This window comes from Podospora bellae-mahoneyi (genome assembly GCF_035222275.1).
Source record: "Podospora bellae-mahoneyi strain CBS 112042 chromosome 1 map unlocalized CBS112042p_1.3, whole genome shotgun sequence".
NCBI classification, from domain to species: Eukaryota; Fungi; Ascomycota; class Sordariomycetes; order Sordariales; family Podosporaceae; genus Podospora; species Podospora bellae-mahoneyi.
Window position 1 is genome coordinate 315,027 of NW_026946361.1, and position 17,120 is coordinate 332,146.

The following is a 17,120-nucleotide window of genomic DNA, read 5'->3' on the forward strand; positions in this document are numbered from 1 at the left end:
AGTTCGACTGGGTGATATTGTTGACTCACAAAGCGGGTGTGTTTGCTCCACAGGAATGTGGTAACTTGATCTCGCTGCTCAGTTTGGCTGCTCGTCTGTCTCTTCTTCACACAGCTACACACGAAACCCGACTCAACCATCTCTGCATTTTTCAGCATTTCCGACCACTCTTACTCGGCCAGCGAGCGGTGTTAAAATCTACACTCCCCTTTCTTACCTCATCTACGATTTTCAGTGATCATCGAAAAGAAGCTGACACGATGCAAAGGCAAAATTGGTGAGCACCTCTCTCCTCACTAAACCTTCCAACCTCCCAAGTTCTACCGCACTAGTTGAGAGATGGCTGACACTCATCAATGCTGTGTCAGGTCATTGTCAACAATGGAGTATCTACATCGAGCCAAGTTCGTGATGGACGACTGGCGTGCACAAAGAGAGGTATCCGGTCAGTAAGTGGAATCCTTCCAGGCCAAAAGCCATGATCAGTAGTGGCAGTGTCTCATGGATGCCTTTCAGGCTGGTCCCCCAACCTGGGTCTGATGAGTATTTCGCCGAGTACCTCGAAGTAGTGCGGAGAACGATGGACAACCATGGTTTCAATGTCGACGCGCCACTAGTAGTCTCGAACCCTCTGCCGGTAGACCCAGCCTTGGAATCCTCTGTTGAAACCGCTTGCAAACCAGTCAACACCGCTCACGAACAGGTCGGCACCGCCCCCGAACCAGTCGAAAGCGCTCCCGAACCAGTCAACCCCCCCGCGGCCTCAGCTTCCACCACCCAGGCTCCAGCTATCCAAGCTGCTGGCGATACCGATGGTGATGAGGAGTCTTTTCAGCCTGGAAGCCGACGGACCAAGTGCCCCCCAGCCAACTGCACTACACTCATAGGTTCGGAAAAGTCATTGCAAACCCACATCACAAAGCAAGTGCAATACCTTTCCCAATAGCACCGCTGTGTGAAACCCCTATTAACGGACAATCTCACAGTCAGCACACACCAAAGCCAGGCAGTTCGTGTTGGATCTGCCCAAAGACCTTCCGCAACGATTCCACCCTCAGGCAGCACTACGAAAATCACCACAAGCTTGACGGCGACGGGGTCAGAACAGCCATGGAAGCTTCGAAGGATTTGGCATCGATAGATCCGCAGTGGCTGCAGCCCAGATTTGAGGTGCAAGACCTCGTGCCGTCTTTACGGCAGGAAACGCTCAGGCTGAACAGACTGAAACTGGAGACGACGAGCAGGTATCGGCAGATGGATGAGCATTCAATGAATAGTTGTCTGGAGAGTTTCCGGCATGGGAAGATGTTTGAGGGGAGACTGGTCTGCCTTCTCTGGAAGGGATGGACCAGAGGGGGGCTCATTAACGAGCTGATCAAGACTCGTGTAGAGATCCGTGCTTGGAAGAGGGACCTGGAAGAGCTAAAGAGGGTTGAAGCATTATACTCAGTACCTAGGTAGCTTCCAGTGAGAAAGGTCTTTGCCAAGTGGAGGGGACAAAGCACGTGGTGGAATGGTCAATATTCCCCAAGATAGGGTATGTTGGCAGCTAGCTTTGTTAAGTAAAGAAACCTGAGTTGGCCATAATGCATGTTGCGTGAATTGTCCGCTAGACTTGCTCGGGATAACGTCCCAAGTCATGGATTATAGGGAAGCCTGTTGTTATTTGAACTGATGCCCCCTGCCTTCTCGTCCCGCAAGTTCATCAAGACTGTCAGGCCTCTCTACCTAATGCCACACTGGGCCCATGGGCTCAGAGTAATAGCATGGGTCACCAACGATAGTCACATTGAATGGCGATATCAAGGCGCAATGAGAAAAGCCGTTCGTCAATCCACCAAGTGATATATTACAATGAATAGTTCTTGTATGGCGGTCCGCCATTTTCTAACTCTCCGTCCATTCACCACTCCATGATAACCTGGACGCCGTGACCAAGAAGTATTGTTTTCGCAAAGAGAGTCAGCAAAGTGCATCATCAACAGAAAAGCAGATCAAGATATCTTCTTACCATGCCAGCCACCCAGGCGACTTCCACAAGCCACAAGCGACAACCTTGCAACTGGTTCATAGCCACCTTCCCTCTCCTTCTTAGCTGGCAGTTCTCGAACGTAGAACTGCTCCCCGACACCTAGCTTGACGCCGCTGTTTTCTGTCAGTGAAGATCAGAAAGGTCGAAGAAGATTCTTGCAACATAACCGGGCGTGAAATCCATAAGCCTGCATCTGGTTGATCGCCACCTCCCAAGCCACCTCCTGAAGAGTCATAGCGGCGAGCTCCTTGCCCTGCAGGGCTAAATCTCATGCCGCATGTACCCAAAGTAAAGAAGTAAAGACTGTCCTCCTTGGCACGATCCTTGCTGGAAGCCTGCACAGACGCGGGGGTGTGTTGACGTAGCGAACTGTCTGCTCACGGATGAGAACGATGTACCGCTCAAGCACATCGACAGAGACGCCAGGGTGAGAGCACAAGTTGTACAAGTGCGCCCAGCACTCAGAAAAGGCGGAATGTTGAATTCGGCAATGGCCGGTCCGGACATGTTCGCCAGATAGGCGATGTTGTGCTTTTGGAGGACAGAGAATCCCGGGCAGGGGTGAGCTCCAGCCCAAAAGAGCGTGAGCAGGCTCAACGGTTGGTGTCGCTGGGTTGTGAAGAGGAGAGAGTTTGCCGAGAGAGGTCGACCGACAGCCTTGCGGTGAGGTGACTAGAAAGTGAGTTATAATGAATCTCGAAGTGGATATTGGGGAAGAGTGTTTGGTTGTGGAATGGAAGGCAGAAGAGAGAGAGAGAAAAGAGTAAAGCAAGCATATTCTGCAGGCTGCGAGTGTGATGTCGCCCAAGCTGCAAGCCCTGAGACCCGTAATTGCCGGCCAGCCGGAGGCCGGCAGTGGTCAGTCTCGGCCCCGCTTAGGGCCTAGGTGGGGGCCGTTGTCGGGAGACAGGAATGGCCGGGCTGCCCCGCCTAACTCGGCATCCCTCCAGAGGCAAATTCAGCACCGGGCGATGAGTCGAGGCAGGAAGCCTGCAATATATGAGATTGTCTCCTCAGCCATGCTCCTCTTTGGTGAATCGTCCAGACGACTATGCCGCAATGACCTCACGTCTGCCGCTCTCATGTCCCCAGTTCTATTGACCAGGCTGCAGCTGTCAAAGAAGACAAACAATTTCCCAAAGTTCTGGTCAATCTAATGCTCATGTCTATCCCCATGCACTGGCTTTCACTACTTGAGGGCCACAGAAGAACAAGAACGAGGGCAAATCACCAAAAAACATCATGTCTCCTTGCTCACCATCATCTAGCCTCAGGACTCTGCTCAGTATGCTAGAATGTTGAAAGTCTTTGACCTTAGAGGCCCTCAATGCATTTGCTGTAGGTGATCTTGCTTGATATGCTAGTCCATCAACCACATGAGCATTTCATGAAAAGATCATAGGAAATAACTTAGTATATAATGAAGAGTGTGAATGGTTCAAGTTATTCCAAGTAGGGTATTATAATCATAGGAAGCTAAAAAAGAATACCTGGTATGTTTCTCCAGAACTTTAGACAATCTATATCTTGATTCCGTTCATGAAAGTGCCCAAGCATCAGATGAAAGATCTTGATTAAAATGTGTCGCCGCCTTCTAGTTTGTACGGTCTCAGCTAACTCCCAAGGTAGAGCGTGTGAATTAATATTCACTAAAGCCAGGGGAGCAACTGTATCTGAGGCAGTGCAAATTTTTGCTCTATCGTTGTGATTGATCGCCGACTCTCTCGTCCCAACTTTCAAATACTATAAGTACTCCTTTCTGTCCTGTTTCTGAGACTCTTCTTTCCCCTGACAATCGCACTCTCTCAACTCTCGTCCGAATCTCAGATTACCCTCAGATCCATCTCAACCGACAATATGAAGGAAGAGGAAGGCTCGCATAATCCCAACAATCTCCCAGTTATTCCCCCGTCTAACAATGCCAATCATGGAGCACCACCTACTGCTGCTGCCTCCCCTGAGGGGCTCTGACAGCCTCTGTGGAGAGGCTCAGCGGTCATGTGGAGATCATGAGCAGCCAAATCGCCACCTTGAGCAGCAGTATGGTCACCATGACCGCCAATATGGACAAGATGAGTGCCAACATGGGAAAAGACCACCGACAATCTTTGGACGCTCAATGCAACAATTGACAAGGTTCACGGAAGCCTTGACAAGATCCTGAAAACGGTTCAGGAGCCAGGCCGGATTGGTACGGTGCAGGGCAATGGTAACGGCCAGCCTCAACTCACTCAGCAGCAACAAGCCACCCAGCAGCAAAACGCTCGACAGGCGTCCCAGATACGCGCTCGCCAGCAGCAATACGCCCAGCAGCAGTTCGCCCAGCAGCAGTTCGCCCAGCAGCAGCGCGCGCCCATGAACTTTGCTCCCGAGCCTCTGCAACAGCCTTCCATTCACACGCAGCAACCTCAAGCCTTCGCCACCACGCCTGCCTTTGACTTCTGGAATGGGTCCCAGATGGCCACCGCTTCTGGCCAGCAGAATCAAAATACTGCTTTCGGCAACGGACTCGCCGGAATCGCTCCCATGCGTTCCCAGGCCAGGCATGTCAGCGGCCTCTTGCCATTCCCCCTCATGACCCAGGACCAGACTGGAGCTGCCGGTACAGATGACGTTTTCAACGGGTTCGCTCACCCACAGTTCTTTGGCATGCCCGAAGATGTGGCCAAGAAGCGTCGCCATGAGGACTACTGATGATATTGTGAGTGAGTTGGAAAAGAGATATACCCGTGCTGAAATCGTGTGCTAACGGTTGTATCCTTCCAGAGGTACTTTTCTCATGCGCTTGGGAACGATGCTGCGTCGGCTGATTCGCGTACAAACCCGGGAGGAGCGCAGCAAGACACCGGCAGCGAGCGCAGCGAGCATAAATGTGATCTAGCAAGCATCGGGAGGGATTCGGGGCAAGCATTGAGGACAAAGGGAGTTAGGAGCAGGCACGGGTTGAGGCAGATGCTTTAGCCTCCTTTGAGCTATACAGCTTTTACAAGACTGGAAATATCACAGAGCATGTGTTCACTACCAGGCCAAGGATCATTCACTCACCCTCATGCAGTTTCATTGTGACTATAGCCAATTGGGGATTGACGTGCTTGGTTGTGAATATCAAACGACCCTCTTCATGACATGACGACCCGTGGCCCAAAATCTGAGCTCTCCGCATACTTGACCACACACGCGTTCCATTTATTTGCCCCCAGGATGTCAAAGACATGCGGCACATTACGTCAGTTGCGTCTTGTCACCCACCCCCAGTATCCCCCCTCAGACATATCATCATCCTCCTCACCCCACTCCTTTACTGTCGTCAAAGTTCCTGTTGGACACCTGGATGAGCCAGTGTCCAGCCCTTGCACGCGAGCCTGGTTTGCATTTCACGCGGGACTCGTCTCCGAGGTTGTTGTTGAGTGTCTCACGGCAGACGGCTGACTAGACCTCATCTACCCGCTTGGCACCAACAGCGAAGAACAACTATTTGCCTCTGTTAGCTTACTTGCACATCAAAGCAAAAAAAGGAGTGTGGACATGCATGGCCACGAGTGACTCCATGCCTCCTCGCCAAGTCGATCAAATCTGTCGAAAGCCTTTTTGATCAGGGGCTCCCTGATCCCGCCCTTTCTTAGCCACGACCGCCTCAATGGCCTTTTCCGCACTGGCAACGATCTCGAGCCCCTCCTTCAAACAAGAAGGCCTATCACCTCCCGCGTCCTGGAAGTTGAGTAGCATGCGGGTTGCGGATGATATACCAGTTAAAATTTGGGCGGTTTGCTTTGACGGTCGACAGCGGTTGACAAACTCTTCGACTGTCTCTTCTGACCAGTAGGTAACAAGAGGATTGCTGATATAAGGATTGACCTCTTCGTCTACATCCTTGGTAGAAAGCAGCGTGTGGCTCCCACCGACAGGAGAGACGATAGGCTGGCCACTGTGCAGGGCTGCAACGGGGACAAAGTATTGATCCGGCATGTCGAATTTGTTGCCAGCGTTGTCGTATGAAAGAGACCATTCGTCAAATTTTAGAAACTGATACTCGTCTGGGGATAGAGGTCGAGGCATATTGACTCGTGTTCAGCATACAGTTTGATGAGGTTTGGTGATATGGAGCAAAGGAAAAACTGCGAAAAAAGTTCTTCGGACTCAGGTGGGGCTTGAGATACTGGGGACGAGATGATGGTGAAACCAACTGTTGCTCTGGTATATATGCTCCTTTCTTGGGACAGTCTTTATGGGTAACCTCGATGTTCGGATGATAAAATGTGACAGTCATGATGGATAGAGGTACTCATACCTTTCAGTCACAAACTCTTCCCGGTCTAGCTGATTGCTTGTTTGGAGCTATGGAAATGTCATCAAAACCACTGAAAGACTTTATGTTGGTTGTCTGAAGTAGCTCCCTCATACGCTTATTTCCTTCCTGACCCTAGCTACTCTAAGCTTTCCAGCCCACGGCAATGTCAGACACCATGAGCCTCGTTCGCATCAAGATCCCGTGTTTTGTAACAAATACCTCCTCTTGATATGACCTGAGGCGCTGCACCCATTCAGAACAGGTATCAAGTCCCACACCTTGGCACCCTCCCATCTTCCTTCCTTATTTGTCCAGAACACACGCTTGATGCCGACACTGCGCATGTAGTTGATACAGCGGTAGCATGGACGGGAGTTGGTGGCTCGCATTACGGGAGAGATTTCAGCGATGTTGGTAATGGGAACAGGGATGGATAGGGGGCTATTGTCAACTCGTCGTGAAGGCATCATGGTGATGAGGAGGGTGCATCAACGCCGACTAGCGCTGGCATGTCTAACAATCTGGAATCGTCGACTTCCTCAGCCTTGATATGATCAGTGCCAGTGCCGTGGAGGGGCTAACCTGACGACATAGACATCGGCGCCGATGAGCTTGGGGTGTTTTGTTCGCTGGCGTACGTTGTCTTTGGTGTGGAATGGGGCATTCCTGGGTCGGAAAAGTGTGACTGTTCAGAATGAGTACCTGATTAATAACCTCAATCATACTGCAACTAGACAGCATACCTTCAAGTCGACAGAACTCTGGCCTACAACTCAACCTGTCCTTCTTTTCGTCTCTGTTAAATGCTTTCTTGCCGAGATCGTTGGGAATGTGCTGCTTTCCCGGCTTCTTCTTCGTTAATTCACTCTTGGACTTCTTGCATGATGGCTTGGTCTTGTTTTGCTCCTGGGCTACGGTGTTGTGAACATAGCTCCAGCGCATGAAGCCGCATTGAACGTTGGACATGCTATCAGCGGCCGCCCGGGTAGGCCTGTTGGGGTAGTGTGCGGAGATGCGGCCTTACGAAGCGTTCCCTGTCTTGAGAACATCGCCGTTAAAGCCATGGCGCGTGTCGTTGTAGCCCTGGCCAGGATCTTTCCACCCTTTGCGACGATGGATCCGTGGCGGTACTAAAGCGGGGAGTTGGTGACCTGCTGAAGGCAAAAGGTGCAGATACTGAAGCTCTCGGAACTTTGCCCAATTCTGCCTCGTCAGAAAAAGGCGCTGCTGTTAGTTTTCCATGCATTTTGACTGTGCTCTCACCGGTCTTTGCAATGTAAAGTGGAAATAAATTTCGCCACAGGAAGCCCGGTCGTTAGCAAATCTCAGGAAAAGACATGCTTTGTTTGGAGATGTGTTCAGTTCAGTCGGAATCGATCGTCATTGGGTAAAACGGTAACCCAAGAACGCAGCATGCTGGCAGACGAGTCATTCGCTTGAAAAGCGCACGGGTCAACCGTTGCACTGTAATCCTGATAACCAAAATGATTGATGTAACGGGCGGCACTGCATACAAGTGGTGTTTTTACATAAATCCCCCGAAATCGGCAATGGCATCTTTGTTAGAATGGATTGGAGGCACCCGTGGACTTGGATTCCCACATTTTATCCGTTGCAAGAATATCGATATCCACTTTCAAGGCCTCATTGGACTGGGACGGCGCTGATGTTTACTCCGTACCAGCGGCAATAAATGGCCTCAAGCAGACCGTCGAAATGGCCGCCAAAGCTTCGGATTATCCTTGATTACACGCTGGTCCAGCACCCTTTTCAGACCTCTGGGACGCATCATCCCTGGTGTCGCCAAAGGATCCCGTCTTTGTTGGCCTAAAAGGAAGGCTACCAGATGTAATCGGATGCTTGTCGGCCCAACGCCAGACCCAGTTCGACTAAAGCCTGCTCCCGCATGTTGCATGAGTTTGTTCCTCGTCCAGAAAAAAGGTCGGGACCGGTCAACGCCATTTCGACCGCGAGCTTCATTCAGTCGAGCAGGCAGACTTTACCGAAGCCAGTGCCATAAATCTTTCTTCCATCTTTCATCATTATCTTCTTCCCCGTGCATACTTTGTCATCCGTGAGGTAGTTGACTAACTCTCTCGACAAACACCAAAACTCTGGGCTACTATTACTATAGAAAAAAGGTACCGGATGTGTGCGAAGCCTACACAACGTGGAAAAATTGGACATGATAACATGCCGCCAGATCCCTCGGATGTTCAACGTCATCTACCGGACAACACAAAAAGTCCAAAGAACATCGCTTTCCAACGTCATTCAAGTCGCCTCCGTTTTACCAGGCCCCCGTCTTTTGCAATGGCATCTTTGTCGTCCTGGATTGGATACCGCGCGCGCTCCATCTTGCGCGTGAGCCACAGTCGATGATTGCTATGTTTTGGATCGTGGCCGCTCTTGACCGCAGGGTTGGCTTACTCCGGGTTGCGCAATAAATGGCCTCATTCTCATTGCCGTCATCTTGTCCGTCCTATACTCTGTCACCCTTTCCGGGACTGGACGCCTGATCCCGGTTCGGGGAAGGATCCCGTCTTCGTTGGCCAATCAGGAATACCACGTAATGGGCCCATGTCGGCCCAACGCCAGACCAGGTTAAATTCGGCCTGCTCCCGCATATCTTCTACCTTTTTCCTGTCACAACAATGGGAAGGGCAAACCTTGCTTTTGGACCGCGAGCTTCCTCTTTTTACAGGCTAGACGCGGACACAACTTACCATGGAAAAGGTTGCCGGATTTCCTGCCGCCATAACGAGTAACTTATCGGTCCTCTTCATCAAGTGCTCGATTCTGGTGTTCTATCTCCGATCTCGACGACCCGAATTCTCAATCATGTTATATACGTCATGCTCGTTATCGTTGTTATCGCCAATTCTCTTGCGGCATTTGGCGTCCTTTTTCACATACCAGCCATGTCCTCTTTCTGGGATGGCCGGGTCAAAGCACGTGCATCCACAGGGGACGCCTGGTACGCCTGGCTCGTGATTTTGAACTGCGTTACCGATTTCATCTTGCTGGTCCTGCCGCTTTGGCTTTTGGCACCGTTGAGGATTGGCTTCTCGCAGAAGGCTGCCATTGCCGCGATATTGGTACTGGCGGATTGTATGTCTTCTTCTTCGCTGACAGCACAGGAATGCTAACAGTAAGAACAGTGTTGTTGGGGATAAGCATATTTCGCGTTGTAGTGGTGTCACAGGGGTGGGATAAGTACGACTTTACCTATCGATTCGCCATCAACTACATATGGAGGTAGGTTCCTGGAAGCCCTGTCGCCGTTGAGAGGCCTAACACAAAGCTCTGACACAGCGTCATCGAAACAAATGTGGCCATTATTTGTGCCTGTGCCCCTACACTACGGGCGTTGGTCGGCCGTTATGTGCCATCATTGCTCCAATTTAGTGCACGCCGCGATCCACTGGCGCTGTACACCATCCCCGTATCACACGTTGCCGCTGCGCAACGACCACGACCGACCCCACGAAGCCAAGATGATGAAATCGAAGGATCATCCAATCATGAAAACTATGTTAGTGGTTCCTCAGCACAACTCACATCGAATTTCGGAAGTAAACTGTTTGGACCTACCTCAGATCGAGCCTCGAGTAGAGGAAAGTCGGATCACACAGCCTCGTAGCGAAAAAAAGACAAACTTGGAGAACACAGAGATGAGGATAATGACTGGCGTCGAGGCGTTACATGGCCGGTATACCGACGGCTGAAGCGATGCGGATTTTGGATATAGGATATTTAATGACACTTGGCTTCCTCCTTTTCCCCAATCAATACATCGCCGCCCTGTTACAAGACACTGAATTTAGCCCCCTGGACATATCTAATCGCAGTCAATAGTGCCGGATAGAACCCATCAGCGATCTTTTGAATCCCGGACGAGCTGGCATGTATACCATCATACAAATCCACCTCGGCATCGAAACCAGTGAACAAGTCAACGACCCAGATCGGACTCGACGTGGTGTTTTGGCTTGGCCGCCCAAGCAGGAATCGCTTTGTTCAGCTCTTTGACCTGCTCGTTCTTTTCCGCGCTCAACCCAAGCGGGATAATCTGCGCCACCTATTTCTCGTGTCAATCCTGCAGTCTCTTGGCCGGCCAAAATTCCAACGGTACTCACGATAATTCTCATATTTGGATTCCGGCCCTCATCTGCCCCACAAGCGTGCTATACGCCCGTAGCAACTCCTCCGTCCTCGGCTTTCCTCGCACGATATCCACTGTGCCCAAGTGCATAGTCACCACATCGGCAGGGTTCATGGCCAACCACTCGGACACTCGACCCTCGTTGGCCATTTGGATGGCAGGAAGCCGGGGTGTCCTTCGTGATCACGGTCGAATTCGGAGTCGTCGCAGATCTCGCCTGCGCGCTCACCACCGACGAGGTCGACGGAGTCGTAGAGGTCGGGGTCATTTTGGAGGCGGAGGTAGATCCAGGCTCGCCAGCAGCCATAGTCGGTTATCGAGTCGCCTAGGGGCATCCATCTGACTGTTTTATGGGATTGCCTTGGCAGGGGAAAGGACAGAACACACGGAAGGAGCAGGGCGGTGATTGTAGAAGGTTTCATTGTGAACAGTGATCGGTTTGTGGGGTTGGGGTGGTTGAAGAGTGGAAGAAACGACAGGGCGGCTCGGGGGTGGTATAGCAATGGACTGTTTACCCGGCGGGAGATACCGGGATCAGCAAAAGAACTGCAATATTAATGCGGAGTACTTTGTCCGAAATGATCAACTCAAAAGTGAGAAGTCCAAAGCTGCTTTCATTACATCTTGCCTCATTATCATATCCAGTTCAATCTACATCTCCCATCCCGACCCGCCTTTTTTTAGTCTTGTCGTCAACCATCTACTCATAAAACACCAAGCACCTCACCTCGATACTCTCTCCCCGGTGTGCCCTCAGGCGTCTGGGGGTCAACAAAAGCCGTGTGCGGCGTCAGCCCGGCAACACCCTTCTTCCCACCAGGCAACCGATCCCCCCAGGAGTCAAAGCACTTGATAAACATGGCCTCCCCGGGCGTCATATCCTTGATGTAATACAACTTGTGCGACTCATTGGGCAGTACACCGAATATCTCACCCTTGACTTCATACCCCTCAAGCGAGTCGAGTGTTTCCTGGGACGGCCGGACTTCCTTGCCTCTGTCGTCGTCATCCCCGTCGTCACGCTTGGGGTAAATAAGTTGACAGCCACGAAATCTTCAGGGGCAGTGGTGCGGTAGTCGATCACGGCGAGGGAAAGTCGGTAGCGGGGTGGCGGATGGGTCTCCAGACGTTGATGAGCTGGTAGCGCTTTTTGAGGAGGGCGTCGGCTTCTTCCTTGGGAGTGACATGTCGCCTGACTCTGGCCTCGGCAGCTTTGGGTGTCTGATCAACGTGGACTTGCTGGACCGGCTGGCGGGCGGCGCCGGGGTCGTGCCTGCGGGATGGTGTGGTCAAAAATCTCGATGCGCTTGATCTTTTTGGCCGCTGTGTTGAGTCTTTCTCTCAGGAGGGCTTCCACTTCGGCGTAGTATTTGGTGCGGACGGTCTTGTCGTCCTCGAAATCTTCTGGGGTGGTGGCGGAGGGCGGTAGACTGCGAAGCCGGCTACATCGATGTCGGCACCAAAGGAGCCAACTTTGGAGTGAATGTCCAGGCAGTCGGAAAAGTTGGTGACGTCCTTGGTGACGGTTTTACGGCTGTAAGAGGTGTGGTCGACGTCGACTTTGGCCCATGGCGCTACACCAGCGGTGATGCTGGCTGGGTCGAGGTAGCGGAAGGTACTGCTGGTCATTTTGCGGGCTGTGACTTGTCTGAGGAGTTTTGTGATGATATTATAGGACGAAAGACGCGCATTAAGGGGGTTGAAAGTCAGTTAGTTATCTTGTCACGTCACTGAAGCCTTTTGAGATAGCGGGGTGATGGCCTCTTAAATTCCAGCGCGGGGTTGCACATGCCGGCTCCACACCCGACAATTATCGTGATTAGTAATGTGGGATGGGCTGAACTGATCTGATGGATTACGTGGCTGCTTAACAAAGCAATTCTTGTCATCAATCGCTTGTCTTGGGATATCCTCTTTTCCTGGGCGTTCAATCTGTATTCTGGACGGAAGAAGCCCAAACGGCGCACATATCAAGTCTGATGTGCCCCTGCACCAACATGGATTGACGTCATCCCCGCAATCACGCCTTATCGGAGATAAGATCTCAGCAGAGGCATAGCTTCTCCCTCTCAGCACTCTGCACTTGGTTAGGACTGCGAAGCTTTGAAAAGTAATTCCAGAAGCTGAATTTATCTTCCTGCCGAAACGCTTCAAAAATAAACAATACCCTGTCCTCCCAACAGGATCATGCCCCCTTCTCCAGACGCCATCCCAAACAAACAACCCATAATAACAAGGCCAATAACTTTTCAATCCCAAAATCCAAAACCAAAATATGCACAAGAACCAGCCAACCAAAACTCCAACCGCCAAACTAACTTTGTCAAAAATAGGCCCATACGCCAAAATCCCCCCTCATCTCCAACCCAAACACCACCCTCCTTCGTCACCGCAGGGTTGCTAATCACGCAAACCGCCTCGGCGTCAAACTCGTTGACCAACCTCAACACCTGCGGCAGCATCTCCTCCCTCTTCCCCTTCTCGCTCGTATCGATAATCACGGGGTTCTGGTCCATCCTGCTGACCAAATCCAGCGTTCTCTGCCCATATGTCTTGAGCGGGCTCCTCGTCTGCCACAACACCCTCATACTAGGCCTGTTCTCATCCGCCAAAAGGACAGGCACGGCCCGATCCCGCTGCCGGTTGTAGACAACGATGATGCGGCTGAACATACGAAAGACATACCCGAATCCATACGTCGGCACACCCTCTTCCACAGCTTGGTTGGTTGAGCGACAATGGTGTCTTTTGGTCCAGTCGCCCACCCGCGAGACGATGCAGCTGAACTTTGTGTTTTCAAGGCGGTGTCCTTGACATTGTCGAAGCGGTCGGGGAAGCAAGCGAAGGAATGCCAGTCTTTGAGAGGGTGCTTGGCGACTTGGATGCCTTGACCAAACTTGACGGTGGTGTGATCAAAGTGAAGTCTGATGGCGTGGGGGAAAGGGGTTCAGGAGTGACGGTTACTTTGCGGAGGAGCAACCAGGGGTGGATTGTGGCTACTGTCAAGAGGATCAAGATCCAAAGGCCGGGAGGTTGAGGAGGAATTTTTTCTAGGGACGGTTCTTGTGTGCCGAGGAGGAAGATTACCACCCAAAGAGGGCGAGAATTCCCAGTTGGCGAAGCGGTGGACTAGCTCGAAGACGTCGTGGTGTTTTCTCGGATGGTGGGGTGGGCCCCACGATGATGGAGAGGAGGAGGGCGAAGACGGAGTAGATCAAGGCTAGGACGGCAATGCTTATAGGGTTGGCGGTGGTGGGGTTGAATTGGTAGGTGTAGGTGCCCGCGAATCCGATGTACCAGATGAGGGAAGCGACGCCAGTGCCGCTGTGGACACCGCCGAGGTGAAAAATGCGGCAGGCGAGGCGTTTGATTGTTGTCGGGGCTGAACGCGGGACAGAACCAAAGATGAGGTAGAGCAGGTTGAGGACGAGCGGTTGCCGGCAGAGGCCACATACAGCGAGGTTGATGGCTGAGGCATTGACCAAGTCGAGAGGCTCGGCACCTCTGACAAGGTAGATGATCAGAGGAATAATGTTGCCGATGAAAGCGAGGGTGAATAGGCGGCGGTAGACGTTGAGGGCTGTGTACCGGATAAAGCCGAGGCGCTTTCGTAATGGTTCCTCTTTTGGTGTGGTCTGGGCTTCGAGGTCTGCTTTCTCTTTCAATGGGGAGGGGATGGAGGAGAGGTCTGAATCTGTTGGTGATACTGGATAGGACAGGTCTATCCTGGTCTCGATGATCTCATCCTTCTTCCAGTCCTTCTCCCCGTAAACAACTACTGTCCTGTCTTCCATTGTGGGAGATGTATGTGTGAGGTCACTAGACAAGCAAGAATAACAACTTGGTCAAGAAAGGACGGTTGATATTCTATGAAAGAAAAGGCAGCACCAGCACTATTTGTACCACCAACCTGGACACCACTCTGGATCCTTTCATTTGCCTCTCCACCACAGGAGCTTCTGATCCGACTCCCTCCTTCCCTGTCTGGTATCATCCTCCTCGCCATATGCCGACATGACATGTGTGTGACGGTGATGATGATGATGATGACGGTGTGGTATTATGGAGTTGGCGGAACTTGCCGGAATCTAGTAAACCATACATTGGAGGCTCAGGAATGCACGTCAGGTTTTCTCTGCTGACACTGTACTCTCGGCCCAGCCCGAGATGGTTTCTCCGAAAGTCACACGGCAGCCGACCCACATCGTCGGCGACCAGTCCGGTCTTCGGGCGTTGTGCCACAACCTGCTCAGCTGGGTCTGCCATGATTTTACATCAAAACCCACAGAGGTGGGTGCGCCGATCATCTGACGGCTCGTGAATTAGGACGGTGATGACTTGTGTTGTGCGGTGGGGATTACGCCCCTCCCAATCGGAGTTTGAGCTTCCTTCATCAACCATCACATTATTCCCAGAATCCCTCTGTTGAGGCGAAATGTCATTGAATCACCTCCTCTCTTTGTGTGTCCGGCCGAGAGTTGCGGTATATGACGTGGAACGTGTTGTCAATACAACCTGATGGCCCTTGACTCACATCGGATGATGGGATGATGAGATGATGTAGAGCCTCCCTCAAATTACCTTGGCCCTAATCACGTGTGTATGAGACCACGCAAGCCTCCAAAATGCAGCCAGTTTTCTAGACCACATATACCAAAGTACCTTTGCCATGGGCAAATCACCTACCGTGTCTCAAATCCGAGTACTCGGTGATTTTGTGAGTGAGCACGGACTCTATCATGTCGATTAAACCCTCCCCAGACCCCGGACCCAGGGTCGTGTCCACCACCTACCTATGACGAAAAATGTGACGGTAATGGGAGGGAACTAAAAACAGTTTGACCGATCGAGAGCGAGCAGGATGATGCAGTCAATTGTTGGCAGTCTGAGTGAGGTGCGTGGGCGCCGCCCCCTTCATTTGTTCGAGTCCGGACAAACTTGACACTCGTGACAGTCACTTCAGCCAACAGACATCTCGTCGCCTTTTCCACACCCCAACAGCTGTCTTCTCTCCAAGACACCGCCTGCATCAAAGTTACGGTCTGGCAATGCAATGCAATGCATCCAGAGTGTCATTTCCAGGGAAATTGATTCCGATTCTGGATGACATACTGCCAAAATTGAGGACAATTCTTTTTCATCTGCTACATTCACTCCCCTCGGTCGTTCAATGTGGGCTAAGTGTAAACGCCGGCAGAATAAAAAGTCGAAAATAAAACGGGCGGCAAACGGTACCTAGGTACTTTGGTAGCATATAAGTGGAAACTCCTTTTCCAGGCTCTCAAATGGAATGATCATGTTGAAGCACAACATGTGTACTCTTGGTATAGCTAGCTACATTGACCACTCCCGTCTTCAAGGCGGAAATCAGTATTCGTCAGGTAACGTGCGTGATAAGCGAGCGACGCAGACAAGCAAGCGATGCACTTTCCCACGACACGTCTCTAAATCTCTTCTACACATTTCACCACAACAACCATGGACGGCCCTTCAAAAAGAAGCCAGGCTTCTTCTTGCCCTCAAGCTATTCAAAAAACAAGGAGGATCTTAGTATCCACTGCAGCAAGTTATATAACGTCCCAAAACAACCCTCCGCCACAGGCGTAATGGCCGACCAATGCGGCGCGATATTCCAGCCAATTCGCGCAAACTTACGGATTTGGAAGAGGACACGATTGTTCAATATATAACTGAGCTATGTGCATGCGCATTTCCATCCCAGCTTTGTTATGTGGAAGATATGGCCAACCGATTATTACGCAGACGCGACGCGTCTCCCTGTCGGCATACGATGGGCTCTGAATTTCGTCAAGCCTGACCAGAACTTCGTACGCGTTTTACGCATAGATATATATGACTACCAGAGGGCCAAATGCGAAGATCAAAGGTTATTCGCGGTGGTTTGCCCTTGTATATAATATCAAAGGTCAAATACGGCATTATCGACGACGATTCATTTACAACTCGACAGAGACTGGGGTTTTATGATGGGCATGATTATTGCCATCATCAAAGTAGTTACAACTTCTGATGGCCGTGGCAAGGCCAAACAGGCCCAACCTGGCAATCGTGAGTGGGCTACAGTTATTCAGGGAGTGAATGCTCTGGGTTATATCCACCATTCATCATCTTGGCCGGGCAACACCACCTCTGAGGAACTTAGTAGAGACGGAGGCCAAAAACGTGTGCGGCTTGGAGAGGGTCACTTGCTGTACAAGAGGCACAGGATCTACTGGATCAGAAGGCTGTAGGTGAGCAGGTAATCCAGGAAAATCGACAAAGTGGTGGAGGTGCAGGGGGTCTCATTACGAAGATTCGGTGCTGTGGCGTGTGTGGTAAGCCTGGCCATAATGCACGTACGTGCAAGGGAGCTACAGAATCGTCTGATTAATCTATTTCTAGTTCAGTTATCGTTGTTTCCTAGTGTCGTGGTTGTATAATTGATGATAGTTATGGTGAGGTGGTGGAAAGTGCGTCGCTCGCTTGTCTGCGTCGCTTTCGCTTATCATGCACGTTAGTAAAATTGTTGGAAACTCTACCTATCCGTCATGAATAGGATATTCTGGATAATACAACTAAATATAAGGAAGTAAAAGGAGGTATACGGTAGTTTAATGAATCATGTAGATACCTAG

At 51.2% G+C, this 17,120-nt stretch overlaps 5 protein-coding genes across 5 annotated transcripts; 3 read left to right on the forward strand and 2 right to left on the reverse strand.

The window, feature by feature from the left end:
- Positions 1-260: 260 nt before the first annotated feature.
- Positions 261-1,583, forward strand: QC761_0029680 (uncharacterized protein; the record flags this gene model as incomplete). The annotated part of the gene is made up of 4 exons (XM_062872242.1): positions 261-277; positions 369-449; positions 517-921; positions 987-1,583. 4 exons carry the CDS (start codon positions 261-263, stop codon positions 1,459-1,461), a joined length of 978 nt encoding a protein of 325 aa, XP_062735949.1. The 3' UTR covers positions 1,462-1,583.
- A 2,458-nt stretch (positions 1,584-4,041) lies between these two features.
- QC761_0029690 (uncharacterized protein) lies at positions 4,042-4,726 on the forward strand (the record flags this gene model as incomplete). The annotated part of the gene is made up of 2 exons (XM_062872243.1): positions 4,042-4,077; positions 4,127-4,726. 2 exons carry the CDS (start codon positions 4,042-4,044, stop codon positions 4,724-4,726), a joined length of 636 nt encoding a protein of 211 aa, XP_062735950.1.
- A 4,515-nt stretch (positions 4,727-9,241) lies between these two features.
- On the forward strand, positions 9,242-9,582 carry QC761_0029700 (uncharacterized protein; the record flags this gene model as incomplete). The annotated part of the gene is made up of 2 exons (XM_062872244.1): positions 9,242-9,431; positions 9,482-9,582. 2 exons carry the CDS (start codon positions 9,242-9,244, stop codon positions 9,580-9,582), a joined length of 291 nt encoding a protein of 96 aa, XP_062735951.1.
- Positions 9,583-10,049: 467 nt separating this feature from the next.
- On the reverse strand, positions 10,050-10,820 carry QC761_0029710 (uncharacterized protein; the record flags this gene model as incomplete). Its single annotated transcript, XM_062872245.1, has 3 exons — positions 10,050-10,401; positions 10,501-10,559; positions 10,616-10,820. 3 exons carry the CDS (start codon positions 10,818-10,820, stop codon positions 10,276-10,278), a joined length of 390 nt encoding a protein of 129 aa, XP_062735952.1. The 3' UTR covers positions 10,050-10,275.
- A 2,748-nt stretch (positions 10,821-13,568) lies between these two features.
- On the reverse strand, positions 13,569-14,279 carry QC761_0029720 (uncharacterized protein; the record flags this gene model as incomplete). The annotated part of the gene is made up of 1 exon (XM_062872246.1): positions 13,569-14,279. One exon carries the CDS (start codon positions 14,277-14,279, stop codon positions 13,569-13,571), a length of 711 nt encoding a protein of 236 aa, XP_062735953.1.
- Positions 14,280-17,120: the final 2,841 nt, after the last annotated feature.